Genomic DNA, 23,524 nt, shown 5'->3' on the forward strand with positions numbered 1-23,524 from the left:
GAAAAGAAAACGGCTGGGGTGATGTACTCAAGTCTCGCTTGTTTACTGGGTACGTGAAAAGTGTTGAAGGGACCATTGGATATTGGATGTGAGATGTGATGGGGACTTGGTGGACCTATATTATTCTACATTTTTTTGTACTTGTTTTTATTGGTTGGTGATGGAGTGTAAAGTGTAAAGTGCAAAGCAGCGAAGGAACCACGGAGGAGGAAATGGGAACTGTTAGCCGTTCCTGTTCCTGCTCCTGCTCCTGCTCCTGCTTTGGTGGATCCAATGCCTTCTCTTCTCTGATCTTATTATTTATGTTGTGCTAATTTGGCAACGGAACCCTCAAACTGAGGCCTAGCCAGCCCCAGCTTAGGGGGAGAATCTTAAAATCCAAATTAGTAGAAGTCTGTGTTGCTTGAGCTTGCAAAAATTCCAAGAAGAATGCCTGTTGAGCTGCCTCGAAAACCTCCACCAGGGTTAGTTAAACTGGTCATTTCTTAAAACGTGTGAAATACAACATTTTGTAGACAAGTTAAAAAAGAAAATTAATCACATGAAAATTCAATATTTTGTTCCCTTTGCAAAATTAAATACTACCACAAGAGTGTATATGAAATGGATGGACACACATGAGAGGATAAAATATTGTATTTGAGATTATAGTTTTACATGTGGGTAAATTCAGACCATTCAAAACAAATCCATACAGTGAGAAAATTCGAATCTTTCTTCCTTCTTTTTTTTGGGGTGGGGGTGCGGGTGAGGATTAAAGATTTCTTACACAGCAATCCACTTCGTTAGGAAGGTTTTCATGTGCAGTATTAACATTTGCCACTGCTACTGGTTGGGGCCTAAAGGTTCTCTACTCTATGTTTCATGCTTCATTCCTGATAAACTCGGCCATTTGGTGAAAGACAACTTTTGAAAATTGATTATTAAAGTCAAGCTTTTAGAGTAAGAACGCACTTTAGAGCAAAGTGAAAAGTTGAAAATCTGGGGAGATATACCAAAAATATATAAAGGGATTTATGATTTTGAATTGGAAGTCAATCTGTAGTTTTATCCTTAGAAATTGTGGAGAAGATTTTTGTAATTTTCCAACAATAGCTCCTAGTATGTTCAGGCCATGACACTTTACACCTCTGAGTCTTTCTCCATTCTTCTCTCCCTTTCTTTTTTAGAACAGGGTACACAACAACCATAGGCAAGTTGTAGGTTATGGAACATAGGATCAAGAAAAATATGCAAATAAAATGAATAAAAGTCACTGTGCCTGTACACTTTGTTCAAGGGAATTGGGCAGTGGATTTCATTTCAACCAATACGAAACTCAAGAATTTTCTGGCTGGATTTCATCTGGGGATTTCCATTCTTGATGGGTGTTATCCTGAAGTATCTCAATAAACAAGCAAGGAATACAATAATAAATTGTCAATAGTGACAATTGGAAGTCCAAACAGAGAAAATAAGTACTTGGGAAGGATGTGCAACGATTTTGTGAGCTGAGGACTTACCAATAGACAGTACGATCAGTAGCTGACTTCAAACAGTTGAGATAAGGCATTGTTGAGTTGTAGTTTATTTGATATACTTGGACAAAATTATGTGCACAGCGGTGTTCATCATTTCAGTCATCGGATAGACATAAATTGACCCTGTGTTATACCATTTCTGCCTGCCTACTGAATGAAGGGTGCCCGATTGTGTATGAAAACCAGACCCATAAAATTATCTTACAATGTTCATGGAAAAATATTTTATTTTTTGGATGGAATTCAATAACTTAGAAGTAATTTTACACAAATTAAATACTTTCATGTCCTTCTCCAAATGTAACTATCCCTTTCATTTCAATATCAATTGAAGGGTATTTTTTTCTTTTCAAGGACTAATGTTACATTCGCCAATTGACACGGTTCAGATTACCTAGAAGACCTACATTGGGTTTCAAAATTGATCATGGCCACTGGGCTGCTGCTATCCAATTTTAAGATCTCTTGACAATAGCAATCGCAAAGCAAGGATGGTGGCTGAGCTCAAAAGAAATCTTAAGGGACGGGTCCTGTGCCCCAACTTGACAAATGACATTGAGAGCTACCCGGTTACGCTCAGCAACCTGCTCTATTTGTTGGAGTTCAGCTAGTCTGTCTGGATCACTAGAGAAACTACTCTTCAGCTCCTTCACGATCCTTTGAGCATCTCTAAAGTAATTGTATTCAACAACAGTCTTGGAAAAGAAACGAAAATGATTGAGCAGTCAAGTTATATTTGTGATGAAAAAGAAAATTCAGATAGAAGAAAATAAGAGACAGAAATGACAATTCACTGAGATACTCACTGAGAAGTGGGTATGAATTGTAGATTCCTTGAACAGGAAATATGTTACGTGAGGGGGAACATGAGCCTTTTGTAGAAGCTCAAAGTGCTGGATGAATCTCTGGCAAAGTATAAAGCAAACAGATTTAATAGGTACAAAGTTGTTGCGAAAACAAACAGATTTAATAAATCTCTCTAGACAGGCAGCTAAGTTGCAAAATAACTCAGCTGTTTTACCCATTATACTCCACATTGAACACCTAAAGGTATTAAGGAAAATTGACACAAGAACAGTACATACATACCTCTTGCTCAGTATTGAAAGCACTTGATCCCTCCAAAAGTTTGTGTTCATTCCTCAAAGCAGCAAGCATCTGGAAGGATTGATATGATTAATTAATCAAACTGGTATAATTGAAGGGGAACATTTAAATTAGAGTAGACAAATGCAGTATCCTTTGTCTTTGCCACAGAGATGACACAAATATAAGGAAATTTATGATCATGGATGCCAAACAGGTAATAGAAGTATAGAACCCCTCCCTACATTAAGATCATTAGGGATGCAAAGGGGGTAAAAACAACTACGTTATGATCATTTAAGGCTCAAACTCCTCTAAAAATATGAAAACTGACGGACTCTTTTTGTGGCTGTAACATCAGCAAAAGCAGGTAGGATGGCTTGTATTCTTATACCCTGATCTATGTAGGATTGTGGAACCACAAACCTTCAAGCATGGTGGGTCTAAACATCAGTAAACCTGTGGTCCTCGAAGATGTGCCATATATCCAATGATGCTGCCCAAGGACCAAATTTGACCTCAGTTTACACCATTGCATCTGTTCAAGTGTTACTGAAACGGTTAAAATAATTTAAGTTGAAATAGGAACAATTACCATTGTGAGTCCTTCAGAGAGACAAATGTAACACTGGAGGAACATGACTGTAGGTGTGATATGAGAATCCCTCATAATATCCTTTGTGAGATCCCTTTTTTTCTTCCCTTTGCGTTTAGCTTGACAGTTAATAAAACCCATGTCAGCCAAGTAATGACATTGCTAATCAAGATGGTATCCCATGCAAAAAAAAAAAAGTTAATTGTGGGACCACTATTCCATGGATCCACCAAGGAGACTGATCTCCTTCGACCAAAGTACCAAAAGAGAGGATGAGAATCGCAAATTTATGGGTTTTTCTTTTTCCTCCCTCTGAGACCATCCATAGGAACCTGTTGGATCAGGTGCTAAAATCAATTTTTTTTTTATAATTTTTTATTCTCCTATCTTCTTTGTAAGAGACGTAGGCAACCAACAAGTTATGGTTCCAACTCTCTTGGCTGTGCCACACATTGTTGTCAGCTATAGGCCCAATAAGTCCTAATAACAAAGATAACAAGTTACACAGTAACATATTTAAAAGCATACTCACTACTGTCACTGACTGTCACCATCTTGAACTGTGCAATTTCTGCAAGTTTCATCAAGACAATGTACATATACCAGTACACCATGCAGTATTCACTAGGAGAATAGAGCTCCAGCTCGAATCCCAAAATGAGGAAACGCGAAGCGATCCAATACATTTGTTCCTCTGCCCAAATAAGGAGATGTTTTGACAGTTTCATGGCTACATTCTGCACAACAAGTGAACTGCGGTAAAACATACAGCTAAGCTATAAACATTATCCATATTATTCTAAATGCTAAAAAACGGTGTACTTAAGCAAAAGATATTCTAAGGTACCTCTTGGGTCAACAGTAAGGACAATCAACCAACAGCATACTGGTAATGAGATGCAAAGTCAGCAGGACCCATAATAGGTCCCATCTTCAACCTCCTATGCCATGAATATCAACCCATTCAAATGTTCAAATACACTATTCTATGAATATGTTGCAAGGACTTGAAATTTGTTTCCTGACCATCCAACAGAATGAGATAGATCAGATGTTACAACAACCTAGTCATGACTATTTTGGAGAAAGGAAACCTCAAAGGCAGTGTTTTCATGGACCACTTGATCAGGCAGTCACACTGTCTGGACTGCTAACTATTAGGTCCAATGGTAATACCAACCATAGGACTGGAGGTCCTATTAAAAAACAGTAGACTGGTCAAGGGATCATTCAGACTATTCAAGTTGGATGATTGGACCAGCCAGAGCCAACATCAAATCTTGTATGTCAAAATTGTTGAACACTAAAGAACGTTTGAAAGGAATTGAACTCCAGATCTCTACTCACCATCAAGGACAAATGCACTTTTGGTCCATAAAAAAAATTATGAATTGGGTAAATTGCTTTTACACGGCCCCATTTTGGCAAGGCTTCCTAAGTGGACCATTTAAGAAACCTTTGCCCTTTTAAATTATATTGGACATTAACCAGCATATTATTTACCATCGAAACTATTGGTACAGACTATCAGATGTCTGGTCCTGTCTTAAAAACATTGCTCCTAGCGAAGCTGACTAAATGGCCAGTCCCCCATCCAAACCCGCAAATGTGGGAAGTTATCCACTCTGGATTCCACTCTTGGTGCACCATCCTTACTGTTTATGGCAGGTACCTTAGATTTATAATTCATTCTAGAAGACTGATGTCAGAGCAACATACCTCATCATCTGTAATATTTGACATATCCCTAAAGTCTCTCTGGGAAGCCAGCTCAAGCTGAGAACAACATATATCACAGCCAGAGCATAAACTGAGAATCAGACATGAAGTTTTATTCTCTTCTAACCATCAATAAAAAATAAAAAAAAGCAACAATATCTTAGCAGACATAAAAAAAACCACAAGTTTTATTATAATATCAAAATAAATTAAATAAATAAATAAAAGAGAGAACTAGAAGATTGGAGATGGATATTTTTGGAAAAGTGGGACAAGAAAAGAAACCATGAAAGTGAAAAGTCGTCTAGGAGTGAAAGAGTCCACACACAGCTGACTTCCAGGTCAAGGTGGGAGGGGAGAGAGAGAGATAGAGATGGTAAAATTGGAACCTTAAAGAAACTGAATTATTAAGTCTATCGACTAGTTCTGTTGAATATTAATTAATAGAATATTTATGCTTTAGGAAGTAACAGATACATAGATCTCTACAAATTTTTTCTTCAATATTATTACTAATCATCTTAGGGTCCTGTTGTGCCTGTCCTAATATCCCAAGACTATATGCAATATAACCTTCAGCAGAGAGAAGCTCAGAACAACCAATCCTCCTCAAGGGTGAACGGCCTAAACTCCACCCCAGAAAATGTATGGAGGTCTATTTGGAGCTGTAGTACCCTCCCTAAAATCATAGTTCGAGAACTAGCGAGATCTCGCCGAGTTTCTCGGTTTTTGGAAAAGCCGAGACGAGACTGCCTACGAGTCTCAAAAGTGAAATATCTCGACGAGATCTCACCGAGATCTCGGTTGGATCTCGATTTCGACCCATTATTTTAACCCACCTACCACTTATATACCTTACCTGATTGGACAAAACTCGACATATCTCGGCGAGATCTCGGATCTCGGGTTGACCCAAAGTTGAGACTTCGAGTTGGAAAAAAAAAAATACACCAACTCGGCGAGGTCTCGACGAGATCTCGACTGGTCTCGGTTTTTCCAAGAGTCGAGTTGGTACCGAGACCCGAGTTTTAGTACCTTGCCTAAAATTAAAACCTTCTTGAGGAGAGCGTGTGCCAATGCCCTGGCATCTGGAGAAGGTCTTCAGCAGAGAGGAGTCCCGATCGAGCCTCTTTGCAGTTGATGTGGTGCCCTGGAAAATACGGAGCATGTTCTATTGCACTGCGACTTTGCCAAGGCAGTATGGTTCGGCAGCTCAGCGGCCTTCAGAGTTTCCCCAGATCCTTCCTTTTCTGTAGCTGATTGGGTTAATCAATGGAAGATTTTCCAGCATCAAGGGAAGAAAAGAAGCCAGGAGATGCAAGGCTTATCTGCTTTTCTTGCTTGGCACCTGTGGAAAGCGAGAAACGATCTCAGTTTTGGAAGGTGAAAATGGGAGCCAGGTGAGGTGATTCAAGCTGCCTATAAAGGTCATGTGGAGTATTTCTCAGCCTTATCGACTACTCGACCAGATATCCAATCGGTCCAACCTTCTCCCCCTTTCCAATGGTCTGCCCCTGCCTCACCTTTTATGAAGGTCAATTGTGATGCCTCTTGGACAGCAGATCGAAAGTTATGTGGTGTTGGAATTGTGATTAAAGACCCTCGGGGCACTCCCATTCTGGCAAAATCAGAGATCTCCAAGTTCGACAATATCACTGAAGGAGAGGCCATGGCTACTAGGAGCAGCTTGCTTGAGGCCCTTGCCCTTTGTGTGGATCATCTGATTGTTGAATCAGACAGTCAGGAGGTTATTGCTTATGTCGACAACCAAGGCCGAACAGCCCCTCTCTCTTGCCAGCCTATCATTGAGGATATTTCTTTGTTATCCTCTCTGTTCCTAGCGTGTAATTTTGTTTTTGTTTCTAGGGAAGCTAATTCATTAGCAGATTCCTTAGCTCGGAAGGCCCTGTCCACGGCGTGTACGACAGTTTGGCCCACCTCCTTTCCATGGTTGATGGAACTTTGTAATTCATCCACTACGTGTTTAACACGCAATGAATAAGAATCCTTATTACCAAAAAAAAATAATTCCCAAGACTAGTATTCTTTACTGAGCATCTTAGACATTCAGTCCTGCTACGCCTGTCCTAAAATCCCAGACTTGTAAGAGTTTCCCTCAACATGTCTTCAGTAATTCAAGATGCTCAATCTCATTACTTGCTTATCCTATACCAGATTCAGTAACAGAAGACAAATATTTGTGTATAATTTGTTTCCCATTTTGATAATATCATCATATAATTAGATATATAAGGATAGTCCACATAATGCTTACTAAATTCAGTATGCTAGTTAACATTGACCAAATGAAGCATCCCAAGTGGATCTAGGCAGGAAAAATTAAAATATAAGACACCCACATAAGTTCACAACAAAACTACAAAACAGGGTCATACAAGTTCAGAATATATTCATGTAATGATTAATGAATAAGCACAAACCTGCATGGAGATAATACTCCAGTCTTGTAATATCTTCCCAAGTTTACGTCTTTGCCATGCAGCATTTGTACAAAGAATTTTAAGTAAGTTGATCAGTAGCTGCAGCAGTACCATGTCATCAAAGTCAGACGAACTAAACAAATTTTACTAATGGAGATGGAAATATTAAAAAAAAAAAATGGTTCTCTGATGTATGTGTGCAACACATTCATGGATGTTGGAACCCAACACTTGATGGGTCAATAAAGGAATCTTTTAGCCAAAAAATTGACCAAATAGGGTGAATATATCAATCGGGCAAGAAAGTTTTTCTTCCCCACCCCTACCAAAAAAAAAAGAAGTAACAATTAAATTTTATTGGAAAAAGCAACAGAAGTGCAGGAAATATAATACAAGAAGAAGGGAAAAGCCAGGAAAAAACCTCAAAGAGGTACTACAAGATAAGTACACAAGTACAAAGCATCCCTATTCACCCTCCCCCACCCAGGGTGACAAATTCATCCTCTAGAGGGATAGCAGAACACATCCTCCATGAAAAAGATTAACTCCCCTTAAGACTTGAGAGCAAAGATCCCTAGTTCTTCTAATGAGATGAAGAATCCGGAAAGTTGTTACTGTACAGCTATACATAACCATACAAGACTCCATAACATGAGAAACGATCCAAGGAGCACTGGAAATGTCCAAAATAGAAAATCGAACACTCGCCTGCGCTAGCTGTACAATCAATTCGTTCTTCTGAACTCCATGAATATTTGAGATTTCGGGTAATGCAGCAGCTCTGGAGATCACATCGAAGATAAGAACACGTCCATAAAGTTTCCCATCTTGAACTAGTAGACGCTGTTCATCAGTTGTCAAGGTGCCAAAGCATAAGTGTGAGAATTTTAGTATTAAACAGTACTAGCACATACTAATACTAGACTATTGGGCTAAATGAACTGACAAGAGAAACCATCTTGGAGTAAACATCAACTTTTATAAATTAAACACAAGGATATGCAAGAGGAGTTCCACAGTCCATCACAATCTATTGACAAATATAACATGTTAACTTTACATATTCAGGGAATTGAAGTGGCAAGGGTCAAGGACTAGATAATTTACAACTCTACATGCAGAAATGAATACAATGCATTGTCAGCTATACACAGGAGCAAGATCAATTAGATTGAGAAGACACCGGTTGAATGGATTAACATGTAAAAAATGAAAAGCAGCAACATTAGAAAGGAGAACTATAAGAAAATGCAAGAGGCAAATAAGCTGACCTGCAGATGAGCTCTTGCAACCAAATCAGGTTGAGTTTTTTGGAATTGAACCACAAAGCGCAAAATAACTTCTAATGAAGGATCCAGAGAGAATGAACAAATAATGTCTAGGTCGTGAAGAAGCTTTTCAAAATACTCAATAGCCTAGCACAAAAAGAACAGAAATATTTCATTATTAATTTAACTTGAAATATTTTTATTAGTGTAAGTTAACCATTAAGTCACCTTTTTCCAGCTCAAAATTTTAATTGCACGGGGAGGAGTGGGGGCTGATAATCTAGTGTTTATACATCCATCAAACCCAACAGATCGACGACCAGAAGCTGTTGTTGTATCTCCAATATCATCTTGACAAGATTCAGAGGCGTTAGACCTAAGGAACTCCACAGATTTCTGAATGTTTACTAACTCTGATAAGCAGGAGGCAATATGTTTCCTGGCCAACTCCAAACCTCTTCCTTGAGGTTTCCTCATACACGTGAGAACATGGTAAAAGTGCTGAATACAGTGGAGATGAGATAAAAATGTATTAGAAAAGAAGTAAAGTAAAAAGGTCCAGTTGTCAATAGATAAGATACAGGTGCATAATGCATGAGGCCATTCTTACGGTACATAGACAATGCCAAGTTGCAAAAGCTGTAGAAATATATACAACTTGATGCTTGGGAGAAATGTAGGAGAGAAAGCATATCATAGGACTTGATTGTTTGGATATTTAAACTACTTAAAAACAGAATACTGAAGCATGGTAGACGAGGACATTTTGTACTCCTCAACATATCTACAATCATAACCTCCAAAATGACAACTCAGACTTTTATTTCATCTTTTAATTTGATTGTGGATAAACTGGATTCAAAAGCACTATCTCATGTTTGGAGCATGCTAAATCAACAAATTGGGTTAGGAGCTCAAGCCCAGTAAAACCTTTTTGTTTAGAGCTATAAACACCATAATCAGTTCTCCAACCCAGTACACACTTTTAAAAAAAAAGGGGCGTACCCAGTGCACGAAGCTCCCACCACTGTGGGGTCTGGGGAGGATCATAATGTACGCAGCCTTACCCCTGCTTTCGCAGAGAGGCTGTTTCCAGACTCGAACCCGTGACCACTTGGTCACAATGGAGCAACCTTACCGCTGCAACAAGGCCCACCCTCTACCAGTACACACTTAAAAACTTTGTTTAAAAATCCAGAAAAGTTCAGACCCTGGGAAGCCCTCACAAAATTTTGTTAATAAATAAAAACAAGTTATAACCTACCTTTTTTTTTTGGAGGGGGAGTGTAATTCCAAACCTGCCGTACTTAGACTCAATTATGACCAAAATAGACTCTTAAGCTGTTCAATTGCTCTTTAGAATTAGGAAGATTGAACTGACTTTACCTACTTTGGGTGGTAGGATGGTCTGATCATACAACTTATCACAATGACATACAACAAATTACCAAATAATTCACATCTTAAATAATATAATCTTACATTCTTACCAACTGTTTTGACAATTTTACTCTTTCAGCAACCTAGGAACATCCATTGTTTGCAGCCTTTTTAGGGATTGTGAAAGGGAGACATTGTACACGTATGGGTTTTACACTTGCCCCTATCATGTATTATCAGCCATTCAATTAATGTACATCTGATGTTAGATAACAGAAGAAGTACACAAATGCAGCAGCAAAATAATAGGTGCAAAATTAGCATAAATTTAATAACAGCAGCAACCCAAGAGCATAGACAAGAAAAAAAGCACCAAAGAAGAAAACCTGATACCGATAGAGAAATCAGATCGGGAGAAGAACATAGATCTAGGGTTAAGGTTTGCAATGCCCAACACCAAAAGGATTAGCTCTTTCAATCTCTCTTTTTTCCAGAGGGAAAAAAAGATTACTTCTTTCAATTAGAAAAGAGATTCCCAATTGCCTGATGTCCTGGTGAAGAAGTCCTTTTATATGACTAGGATCTAAAGGTCAATTCCACCAAAAAGCGAAAAAAAATTATCTAACGGGCCAATAAAATTATAACAAATGGAATAACTGAAGTAACACTGATCTTCTAATAACTACACCTATTTTGGCATTTCTTCACTCGTGTGTGCACGCATGAGAGAGAGAGAGACCTACAGGTTGATAGTTTTATCCTTTCTTTTAGTGCAAACTGACCATTCATAGTTGTCCGAGTGTCGCCTAGGCGTCCAAGCTCTTTCTTGGGTCCAAGGCGACAGCACGCGATATTGACACTTCATGAGTTTACGTTGATTTATGCTTACATGGTATTCTATACTTTGTTTATTACATGTTGATTTTCTCATATTAGGTCATTACTAGCATAATTACATCATATTGCATTGACATGGCTTCTATGTTGCGTAAAAGTATAAATGTATAATTATATAAAATTATCATTATTATATTACATATAGTCATACACTGCACACTTAGGCGGGCTCCTAGACGACCCTCCAATGCCTTGGGTCGCCTATTCGTCTTGACAACTATGTGACTATCCCATGCATGTAGGCAATAAGGCCAAACCATGTTAAGTCATTGTTCTTGTGAGCTTGTTTCTCATTACTCTAGTACTTTTCTTCTTGTTTGTTTTATGAGGCATTCATCATGCAAAACAAGACCTCTAAATTGAATTTTAACTTGCCATCATGGGCTAAAACAGAAACAATTTAATTAAAAAAAAAAAGGGAAAAAGACCACTGCCTGATCGCGTTCCCTATGTCCACACATAAAGGGGGGTAGTGACCACCCTGCCCCTCCTGCTAGATGCCCCTGCGCGCCTCCTCATTGGCCCCTGTGCTGGTGCAGGAGCCACGCGACTGGACAGCAAACCCTTCCCCCCAAAAAAATTATTTAAAGGGGGTTTAAGGTCAATGTTCAAATAGAGAGTGTTTCAAGCAATGTGATTAAGTTGTTCATTTAGGATGAACAACACTAGAAGACTTAATTAAGGGGTTGGTTCTGAGTTGCTCTAGTCTTGTCTCTAGTCCAATGATGCGTGGGATTACCTAGCTGAGTATGGAGTTAGGAGGTCATGTGAGCATGGAGACTAGGAAAGAGAAGAAAGGAAAAAGAACAAACAAACCTCCTTTGGATTTTATCAATCTCTATCCATTGTATCTTCCTTAAATTGAATTCTCACTACCAACTCAAGCAAATGCTTGACAAGGCTCAATCATGTTATACCAGCAAAATTTATTCAATATTTATGCACAAAACACAGAGTTAAGACATTGGGAGAAGAATTAAAACGGAAAATTTTAAACCATAGTTTCCTGAGTCAAATATCATATCATCAAGAGAACATTAAATTAAGTATCAGATTTTTAAATCATTTGAAGAACCTCTGTAGGGCTAAATACGGTCATAGGCTCATAGCTGCAAAACGTTTGATTCCCTAAGTTCAAATAAGGAGTAAAACAATAATGGACACAAAAGCAACCAAGGAATTATATGAATTCTAGTCAGGCATTCAATATGCCCTTGACAGGGAAAAATCTGTGATAATAAGTTTGGTCTTTTATGGAAACTTGGTAAGCAAGGCCACTTTCAAGTTCTATGGTCCCTCAATGAGGTTCATTGTGGACATACATGACAATAAGATGTTAAAATTTATCCACAGAGGATTAAATTGATTGAAATAGTTCCAGTTAACATAATAAGGTTCCTACTTTGATATGTACAGTGCAACAAGAGGAACATTATATAAACCATCTCCACAACAGAACTAATGAGAAAGGAGAGTAAACACAGGATAAGACCTTACGAAAGCGTAAACGGCAGAGCAAAGCTTTGCAAAATCCTTCTTCCAAATCAGGATTTGTTTGTACTGGCCCTATATCTGCATCATGGCATTCCCATTATCAAAATAATATTCTAAAACAAACTAGCCTGCTATTATCAATCAAGATTATCAATGTACCACGAAAGCCCATCTACGTGCATCTTTAATTTAGTAAATAGCATCAAATCTCAGTAATACTGAAGCAGAGTTATTTCCCCCACTCTGTTATTCGAGGAGCATGGCAGAGGTAGTCAAGTATATGATTATCTAATTAAGTAGACCTGCTCTTAAATTAAATCTCAGAAACAAAAGGGAAGACATGCCAAATAGTCAATCCTCCAAATAACCTTAGCCCAACTACTTGGGTAGCTACATGAATCCTGTTAGCAATTCCATTCTATCTATGTTCATATGTTGCTTGGAGTATGGTGATCACTAATCATGAGAAGGTTGTAACAAAGATAAGATAATCGATGCAGGTTAAAATAAAGGAATCTGAGAAGTATTCAAAAAGTGAAATAAACTAAAGGAAACCTCTTAATTCCAATTGATGAAGATTTTTTTGGCACACATGAGTGCTTATCATTCATGACATCAACCGACATATGAAATTGATGGATGAGGATAGGATTGTAGAGATTTAGGTATCTAATGGGCTTGGGATAAGTTCATGCTGGTATTTTCAGACATATTGTGCTGAAATTGGTGGGTGGGGAGAAGGTGAAGTTTTGGAAAGATGATTAGATGGAATTGGGGATTTATGTAAGGTTCCATGACTTTATGGTGGCAGAAAATAAAGGGGTTTCTACCCGAAAATGTATGATTTGGTGAGTGGGTGTGTTGCATACTTTCCAGGCACAGTTTGTTTGATCAGGAAGTGGAAGACTATTTGAGGCTTCTTCAAACTTCAAAGGCTCGCTGAATTTTTAGTTCATTCCAACTGGTCAGGCTCAAATGTTTCACAGGCTTGGGCCAGGGATTTGTTTTTGGTTAAGTCTTGATATGAGATTCTTTGTGAAGAATTGGAGGTTGATAGGAAAATGATGAAGAATTAGGGTAAAAAGGGACCCACATGGAGTGAATATTTTTTTAATGGATCTTACTAGGGATAAAGTGTTGACACTGGATAAATAAAAGAAAGAGGTTTCAGATTAGCTAACCCACATTATACATCTTTTGGCAGAAGAGGATACAGCAGATTGCTTGTTGGGATGTGCAAAAGGTTTTTGCTATTTCATCTTTGTTTTGTTCTTATGATTGTACAAGATGTTGTAAGCATCTATCATTAGTAACAAATTTCTTTTGTTGCACATCCAACCACCCCCTCCCCCCAAAAAAAGTCAAAGAAATAAATAAAAGACACATTTATCAAAGCCTAATTAGTCTAAGTTCTGGGTCACCTTAGCCCTCAGGAAGAGATGCCATATTTTCTCCAGACAATTTTACCCAAACCATGAGGAACAACGAGAGCATGAGCCACCATTGTCAAGTAGCACGGGCCAAGATGTAGATTGCTAAAATGCAAATTTTGATTACTAGACACAATCCAAAATGAGAAATGACAATGCCATGCGTAGCATCTACTTTGACATTCAAATGATTTCTTCTTGTGTCAGAATCACTTTGAATGATGTTGTGAGGATTCTAAATGATTGCTCAACACTTGAGACTTGACTCCACAAACTGATGACCATGTGATGACATGCAATGCGTTGGCCATTAATTTCAAGCTGCAGATCCAATAGTGTTATAAACAATGAAAAAGTCCCTGAATGGTAACCATGGTATAAAGGGAAGATCTTTAAGTATGGAATTACATTTTCATTGGCCAATATTGCTAAATTCTTATTCAAAAGAAACAGTTATAATATTGTCAATGGTCCAACAACCTTCCAATAATCCCCTTTTGGATGATAGAGCTTTAGAGGCGCGCAACTGGCGAGAAATTGTTTCTTCAACAGCATTTAGCATTGACAGGCATTTTTCATCTCCCTCCCCATTCAAAGGTAGACCGTATGCCATTGTAAAATGATCCTCTTCCTACAAAAGGAAAAAAAGAGTTCACGATCCCACTTTTCATCACAATTTTGGCCACCAAAGTAATTAAATAAATACAAAATAATAATAATAATAATAATAGTAAAATTGAAAAGGTAATCCTTAGCCAACCTCAAATAAGTGGTATAAGGTTCAATGAGTCAATTACTCGTTACAAGTTCTATGAGACCTAAATCATTAAAAGGGTTCAGATCTCAGAATAGAATTCCTTTGACATAAGGACAACAATGGCCTTCCCAATAAAACCAGCAAGACTATCATAGATGGTGCTCATTCCTGTCTCACTTCAGGTCTATATCCCCCCTTTGGTTCCTCCTGTACCCATTCAAGGAGGCATTTGGTGTGCTATTTAAGCTATCATAAGTTTTGTTTGCTAACGAATCAACTACTTTAGATAGTTTGTCGTAGATCTACATAGACAGTTCATAGTATCCGCCCTGCCCCCCCCCCCCCACGCACACACACAAAAAATCACAAGGTTCACAGAGAAACCAAATCAAGAGTATGGATCTATTACAGAAAAAATCTATGGAAGTATTTACTTCATGGGTACGAGCATCTGAGACAACTGAAATGATAACATTGCAGGTTGCACGTATGATCCTGCAATAAGAATGTAACAAGGCATGTGGCGATGTTCTGTCAAGCCTGAGAAGGTAGATGCAAGAAAAGACAGTTTGTGCCAATGAATGACCTTTGTGCCATGTTGCCTGCCATATAAGAAGGATTTAAGATACAGGAAATATTAAAAAAAAAAAAGGAAAAGGTGAAAAACAAAAAGAAAGCATATTTCTAATACTACCTCGCAAGACAAAAGATGGTCCATCACATCAATACTGCATTGAACATCAACCGTCCTGTCAAAACTTAAAGGAACTGGAGCAGCACCATTCTCAATGGCTTCCTCAATAGAATGGTATCCAGAATTTTCAATACCAGAATCCATCTTTGGATCCATTATCTAATAAAATGGAAACAGGAAAGGTAAGAACAGCTTAGAAAAGACCTAATGAACATGACAGGAATTTTTCAACAATTAATTGCTTCTGGAGAGATAATAGAAGTCCGACTGCTAAGAAACCTTGAGCCTTACTATCAAATAGGAGGTTTCAAGCTTGCATAGCATATTATCACATGATCACAAGTTTTAGCATCACATCCAAGAATGAAGAAACAATTCTAATTATACTATCACTCCAAAGAAACTCTCCAAGAAGATGTAGATAAACTCAACCCAATTAAACCTTCTCCTAACCACTTTGGGTTGGACACACAAATCCTGTTCTACAGGATCCCTTTATCTATTTCTTCTAAAAATCACAAGCACTCGTTCCTTTTCACACTGGTTCGCATCGCATCACCAAAAGATTCTAATCCAAGTTCCCCCTTCACTTCTATTTCTATATTTTTTGTCTTGCCACTCTTCCATCTCAAGATCCTCATATAGACTACATTCATGCATGTATTGTTTCTTGGTTGCCCAATATTTTGCCCCACCAAGCATGGCAGGTCTTATCCTTGTCTCATCACAGTTCGGTTTTAACTTTAATGACATAAACTGTGTAAGAGTGCATGTGTCTTGGTTGGAGGTCCATGGGTGTCCATGGACCTCTATACTGTGGGATTGTGTATTTAAGTAGTTTAGACAGTTTCATAGTTATTGGTTCTTTGTTTTTCCTATTGTAAGTAGACTTGTTACCTATTACGTTTAGACTTTAAAGTTCTAATTTGATTATGTAATCTTCAGACTTAATAAATAGACTACTGTGCGATAGATCAGATTATCCAATCTATTGCACAGCCTATTCTCTTCCATCTCTTGATTCCTCTCACCCTCATTCTCACCTTTCTCCTTCTTTGAGTCTGGTTGCTCAAGTTCTGAAACTCTTACATGGTATCAGAGCTTCATCAATAATCAATCCCAACATCATATTCTGGTTTGAAAGTCTAAAGGAATCTCTGTTCGAGGGTTGCAGCACCCTATGCTGCATAATATCTACATATGGCCCTAGTTGATGGTGCAATAATGATAAACTAGGGTTCCTTCTTATCTATATCTGTTTCTATGGAGTAATCAATTGACTGGAGGTATTTTATTGCTCTAACATGCTGGCTGTAATTTCCTGATTGATTTTTCTGATGACTATCGACTCCTCTACATCAGGCCAGCAGAGGGATCACAAGTTTTGAAGATTGTTTTTACCCTCCTGGAGGTACATTCGACTTGTACTTCCGAGTTGCAGATTAGTTTCTTATCTCCCTGTGATACTCTGTTTTCTGGTATTTTTTCAGAACTATAGATTCTGAAATTAGTTGGGATCCATTCGGTAGATTCCCCTGATTTTGTTGTGGGGGGGGGGGGGGGGGGTTGTTCCTCCATTATAACAGGTCCTTCAACCTTGAATTGGTATCAATCAGACACCTTAGTTTTTTGGTATTTGAAAATCACTAATTTTCTAGTTTTCTCACTTTCAGAATCAATTTCTAAGGTTGCTGGTTCTCAGATCTTCATCAATCTTCTGTGATTTTTAGGGGTTTTTATTTCCTAGTGGTCTACCATATATCTACAAACTTGGAGACCTATAACTCAGAGATTTCATTAAGTTTTCGATACAAGGTTGTTTGCTGGCCAGAGGGTTGTACCTGCCTCTAGTTATCTTATTAGTATTTTCTGCCGCGCACGATGACTGATCCTAAGCTCTCCACGAACAATGTCAATATCCAGATCACCACCATTAAACTCAATGGAGTTGTGGAAATTATCTATTATGGGCTCAGGCAGTCAAGGTTTATATTAAAGCAAAAGGGAAGCTGAAGTATCTCCAAGGCTCCAATCTGATCCTCCTTCCGCTGATTCGAAGGACCCTACTGATATAAAAGCCTATGAGGAGTGGATGCGTGAGAATAATACCCTCCTTATATGGTTGTGGAACAACATAGAACAGGCTATTATAGCTAATGTAATGTTCCACCCCACTGCCAAAGGAGTGTGGGATGATTTGAAGTGAACCTTATCCCAAGAGAAGAATATATCCAGAGTTTATGAGTTATATGATAAACTTTTTACCTTTAAGCAGGGAAACAATTCATTGAATGAATACTTCAATGCTTTCACAGGTATAAGAGAGGAGCTCAATATCCATGAGCCACTTACCACTAACTTGGAACATTTGCAATTTCAACGGGAAGAGTTTTATGTTATCAAGTTTATGGCTGGAATAAATCTTGATTATGAGTCTTTTAAGAGTCAGTTAACTGTTGGGGGAGAAGGTACCTACACTTAATGAATCTTTTGCATGTCTTCAACATATTGTTACACCTTGTCGCCATGATACCTCTCCTAAAGACAGTTCTGCATTAGTTGCTGGTCGTGGCCAAGGCTTTAATTTCTATGGGAGAGGGCGGGGGCTCATGTCGAAGGCGAGGTCATGCCATCGTGGTGGTCGCAGTACAGGTGAACAGCAGAGTGACTGACCCGTCAGACAGTGTTCTGTGGCAAGTTAAATCATACTTTTGATACCTGCTGAGCAAAACATGACAAACCCTCTCCCTTTTTTTTATGGAGAGTCTTAAACATGCTCATTGGGACGTTGCATCCTGCATCATGAGGTATCTTAAAGGTGCTCCAGGCAAAGGCCTTATTTATCGTCATCATTGTCACACTGATGTTGTGGGTTATTCTGATGCTAATTGCGCTGGTGATGCCAAGATTGTCGATCGACCACTAGATATTTTACATTTGTTGGTGGTAATCTTGTTTCTTGGAGGAGTATGAAGCATACTACTGAGGCTAGGTCGAGTGTAGAGGCTGAGTATAGAGCTATGGCTCATACTGCAGCTGAGTTGATATGGTTGAAGTCTCTCCTACAATAATTTGGTTTCATAGTTCCTAAACCAATAAAGATGTATTGTGATAATCAAGCTGCAATTTATATTGCTAGCAATCCAATTTTTCATGAGAGGACTAAATATATTGAGGTTGTTTGTCATTTTGTGAGGAATGCAGTTATACAAAGGATTATCGCAATTCCATTTATCAAATCCGGCAATCAACTTGGTGATATGTTTACAAAGGCGCTGTTTTGACCTGCGTTTCTTGATGGTTGTTCCAAGTTGGGTATGGGAGATATAGATACTCCAGCTTGAGGGCAGAGTGTAGAGTGCATGCGTCTTGGTTGGAGGTCCATGGCTGTCCATGAACCTCTATACTATGGGATTGTGTGTTTAAGTAGTTTAGATAGTTATTGGATCCTTGTTTTCCTACTGTAACTAGACTTAGGTTTCCTATTATGTTTAGACTTTAGAGTTCTAATTTGATTATGTAATTATCAGGCTTAATAAATAGACTGCTGGGCAATAGATCAGATTATCCAATCTATCGCACAGCCGATTCTCTTCCATCTCTCGGTTTCTCTCATCCTCCTCCTCTCCTTTCTCCTCCTTTGATTCTGGTTGCTCAAGTTCTGAAACTCTTACAAACCTCATTCTTATTATTGGCAATATCCTCGTTATTCTGACCCTCCTTATGAATGAGAGAACCAAGATGAAATATATTAACTCTAGCTTATCCTCCGGTCACTATAATTCACTACTTCCTCCAAAGTAAAGTAACAAATCTAAAAGGGTGTGATGCTCAGAAGGGAGCTTCTCTAGCCATAGGCCCCAAACACAAGAGTGTTGATTTTTATGATGGGCCACTGAACTAAAGCCATCATGTATCTCTTTGGTTTGGTTTTATTTGTTTCTTTTAACTTTGAGCTGCAAAGGTGTTTTCAACAGATTTCTTAGGACATGGGTTTGGGTCCTGCTCCAGTCATGTGGGTCAGTATCTTTATCTTATTTGGATCATTATATGTTGTTATAGGACAATTTGGTTCATTTTATGCATTGTCCAAGTGCTCAAGTTCTATGTTTGACTTTTCAAGTGAGAAAATAGTTTCTATTTTCAGTATTATGCCTGCAATTTTACTTTGGGCCTTTATTTCAGGGGTAAAAAACTGCTTGTTTCTTATATCTTAGACTTTTAGTGTTTTATTAAGTTCTTTGAGTTAACCATCCATTGGACCCAAAAAGGGGGGGAAAAATTCAATGTGCTTTGGAAAGTTACGAAAAAATATAATGTCAAAGACTCAATCCATGATGATAATTCTTTTCTAAGATTTTCCTACTTAGGAGTCCAAAATTCTGTCTTTCTGGCAAAACAAACTTTTCATAGGGAAATTGGGGACTTATAGGTAATGTACACTGGGAGTGGTAGAAATCTAACCCCCCCCCCCCCCCTCTTTAAAATGCAGGACTATTTTTGAGATCTTCCATGATAGGTAAAGTTTACTGGGAGTGATAGAAATCTCCCCCCCCCCCCCTCCCTCTTAAAATGCAGGAAAATTTTTGAGATCTTCCATCCAGATCACGAACTTTCTTGCAGGGATGCAAAGCTTGCAGAAATAGTATGAAGTGTAGTACAAAATTGAACAGACAAACGGTGATAAGGATTTAACAGTACCTCCAAGGCAGACATAGCAGCGAAGAGACTGAAATTTTCTCCATGAATGAGTTCACCGTCTCGAAGATCTACAGGAAAAAGAAAGAAGAGTCAGCTAAAAGTACAACAGCTTGAAATGTTCGAGAACATACAGAAATATAACATCAGATTATTTTAGCCATGCTAATGTATCCAGAAAGCACTCACAGAAAACAGAAAACAATGCTATGTCACAAGCTAAGAAAGATTAGAAAGTGCACTTACCACTAAAGGCCCATCAATCTGAAACAATCATGAAAAAGGAAGGAAAAAAGAAAATGAAAGAAAGAAAGAGAATTGTTTTACTGCAATAAGTTCCCCACATTCATGTCATAAAAATCAAAGGAATGAAAGGATATGACTTCACATAGAGTATAAGAGTTGTAACTGCTAAATATAAAGATATATAGTACCTATGGAAAGTATATTAGAAAATTGCAACTAAAGTTGGCTAATACATTTGGTCGCTACATTGTTCAGGTTGAACCAAGATTGTTACCAATAACATTTCAAATATTCTGTGTGGAACTAAGACCTTTTTTATCATTATTTCTATTATTTTTCATTGCTCGGAGCAATAGTAAGAGTTGCAGGGTAGAGAGGAGATTGCAATAGAAAGAGCGGGGGGGGGGGGGGGAGGGAGAAGATCACACACGCACACAGCCATGTGGGCTCTCAAACCATAACTATTCCATTCTATTCAATCTATCTCCAACGATGGGGAATTACATCATATATTAAGAGAGATAAAGACTACTAAAAATAAAGACCAACTCACTAACTAGGAAACTAAGAACAATTGGGAAACCAAATATCCGCATAGCTAACTTCTAAAATAAACAGAATAAAATAAACTAAAAGACATTATTTCCCCAGATAACATAAATTCCTAAAATCCAACTAGATCCAAAAAAAACTCAAACTGGACCCCGTTCATCTTCGTCTGGATACCCAACTGTGTTTGGCTCGGTCCAAGGTAGTGAAATCTGCATCAAATGATAAAAATTTCGGACTACCAGGCAAATGCCCAGGTTCAAAGAGCAGCCACTTTGCGTAAAAAAAAAGAGCCAAAGATTAGGACCATTTCCAAACTTAACCCCCCTCCCAAAACCTCGCATAGGCGGCACCAGCACTGAGTAATGGTCCTTTTATTTATTTTTTAATTATATGAAATATAAAGAATTTACATAGAATAAAAATAGACAGAGATACCAGAGGGGTTAACATGCCCCAGAGCCCCTATAACTGGAGAGATATCATAGAATACAGTGCCCATCACTGAGGAATATAACTTATAAGAGCCCAAAAACATAGAGCCCTAGGCATGCCCTCCTTGTCGACTTAATCAAAATAAGAATCAACCAATCTAGGCATCTCTGTAATGAGATGTTCAATGAAGAAGCTATAGGTCAAATCTCCCTGATGAGGAGCAAAAGTCGCCAGGGGCCTGCTGAAGAAGACCAAACCAACAAACAATGATGGCAGAATCCACTTTGGCAGTCCAATTCTGACGCTCAAAGAATGGGCCAGACTTAAATAAGAATGACGACTCTGAGCTCTGGTCTGATAAATCATCCATTCAGGGAGACCAAATTGGAATATATGATATACCAAGCAATCACGGGAACTCCTGTTTGGGGCTAGAGTTTTCAATGGAACATCCATCAAACTTGAATTGATAAAGTTCTCCAAAAAAAAAAGAGGTATAAGACCTCAGTGTCACCATCCAATGGGGCACATGGGACAATAGTAAAATAGTTTTAATATTGAAGAATGACCCCATAGAGTAGACATGATTTAATGTAGCAATCAAATAACTGGAATAGATGAATAATTAAGATTTAGAGAGGCACTTCCCTTTTTGGGGGGTGCAGTTAGTTCAACTTGTATCTCAAGGAGCATGTCAGATGCCACGTCCATTCATAGACTTGATACATTTTATCATGTCAAAGGTTACTCAATGATCTTTCAAACTCCTCAAGCAAATAATTCTCCCCAGTGAAAAAAGAGAAAAAGCAAAGCATTCCTAGTTAAACAAGAAGATTGTGCTCTTTTTTTTCCAAATTAACCACTTTACTCAGCTGCATCTTATTTCCATGATAATGTGGATGCATATACGCCACTTAATAACGGCGACTGAAAAACTGACCAGTCAATCTTTTAGTCAACTTGTTGTCGTCCATGATAATCCATGACACTGTAGAATCAATAAAAAAAATCACCCTACACACAACCTTCTTGCTCGTGAGTCCAACCATTCCTCAAAACCATAGGAGCAAAAATTTGGAACACAGGAAATTAATTAACAATGAGCTCAATGAAAAAAATGTCTTTAACACATTACACGGTCAAAATCATCCGATCCGCACAAAATTTGGTATTTCTCTTGTTGCATTCAAGAGGTACCAAACCAAATGAATTACCCGCATCGCCATTTTAAAACCTCTTGAATCAAACATTCAAACGTCCGGAACAAAAGAAAACAACAAGACAGGAATTCCAAATCTCAGATAAACCATTGGGAATTAGCAAAACTAACAGCTGAAGTGAAATAATGGAATAGCGAAAAAAAGTCTAGAGAGAAAGCACCTCTACAAGCACCTTCAAGCAGAGCCGAGGCGTCAGCCCAAACAGTCTGGTCGCCAGAAGGGATTGAAGAAGGGAAGCGAAGGCCCCTTTCTCCATCCACTCCGCCATCTTCCATTGGTCTCTGCTTATGGAATCCTCGATAATACGATTCTTGACAAAATAGGGAAAATGAGTGAGGAAGGTCTCTTAATATAAGTCTAGTCTCATTCTTAATGGCAAAGTTTTCACTGTTCTTTTACTCATTCATTCACAGATTTCAGTGTGTTCGATGCCAAAATGTTGTAGACCGTACTATGATTACCATACTCTAAAATTCTGATGCACTGATACACCGTTATTATCATCTATAAATATGTTTTAGTAGTATAGAAGAACGGACCATTGTCCATAGGGGTGTAAGTTTGACTCTATGGGCTCAAACCTGTCTGAGCTTGAACGGGCCTGGGTTGAATTTTTCAAACCTGAGGGCAAGTTAGGTTTGAGAATTTTCAGGCTTGGGTCAGGGTTGAGTTGGGCTAGGGTTGAGGTATTGGGCTAAGCCCAACCCAGCTCGGCCCTGTGTTAGATTATGCTTTACAATTTATTGTTTACATTTTGTAATTTTTGTTTAATATCTAATTATCTATTGGTTTACCAAGGCTAATTATCAATTGAACTAAAATATTTACAATTTTAAAATTAGACTAAATTTTTTAAACCCAAAGAAAAATCTAATAGAATTGAGTATGAAACAAGCCAATACCCAAACACATGTCTCATTTTTTTAATTCATAGGATGATGTAAATGGGAAAAAAGCAGGGCAAGTCAAGGGACACCTGGCCCAATCAGGGTCAATCAGGCCCGGTTGGGCTAAGTTGAGCCCGTTAGGGTTGGGCCTGGGTTGAGATAACTCAGCCCGAACTAGGGCCGGGTTGGGCTAGGGTTGTAAAAACCC

The 23,524-nt window shown here is 38.3% G+C and overlaps 1 protein-coding gene across 3 annotated transcripts; it reads right to left on the reverse strand.

Moving 5' to 3' along the window:
* Window positions 1–1,736: 1,736 nt before the first annotated feature.
* Window positions 1,737–22,753, reverse strand: LOC122651664 (N-alpha-acetyltransferase 35, NatC auxiliary subunit). Of its 3 annotated transcripts, XM_043845146.1 has the most exons (17): window positions 22,590–22,753; window positions 19,983–20,050; window positions 15,282–15,440; window positions 15,022–15,189; window positions 14,311–14,461; window positions 12,399–12,478; window positions 8,858–9,130; window positions 8,633–8,776; window positions 8,070–8,204; window positions 7,362–7,460; window positions 4,921–4,977; window positions 3,734–3,938; window positions 3,202–3,320; window positions 2,610–2,678; window positions 2,327–2,425; window positions 1,939–2,215; window positions 1,737–1,908 (listed from the first exon to the last, which is right to left on the reverse strand). In XM_043845146.1, the coding sequence occupies exons 1-16, from the start codon at window positions 22,702–22,704 to the stop codon at window positions 1,976–1,978; spliced, it is 2,181 nt and encodes a 726-aa protein (XP_043701081.1). In that variant the 5' UTR covers window positions 22,705–22,753; the 3' UTR covers window positions 1,737–1,908; window positions 1,939–1,975. The 3 variants fall into 3 exon arrangements, with proteins under 3 accessions (XP_043701081.1, XP_043701080.1, XP_043701082.1); XM_043845145.1 differs by having other exon boundaries at window positions 1,737–2,215; XM_043845147.1 differs by lacking the exon at window positions 22,590–22,753 and adding an exon at window positions 22,345–22,367 and having other exon boundaries at window positions 1,737–2,215.
* Between the last annotated feature and the right edge of the window lie 771 nt (window positions 22,754–23,524).

This window comes from Telopea speciosissima, chromosome 2, assembly GCF_018873765.1.
Source record: "Telopea speciosissima isolate NSW1024214 ecotype Mountain lineage chromosome 2, Tspe_v1, whole genome shotgun sequence".
In the NCBI taxonomy this organism is placed as follows: domain Eukaryota; kingdom Viridiplantae; phylum Streptophyta; class Magnoliopsida; order Proteales; family Proteaceae; genus Telopea; species Telopea speciosissima.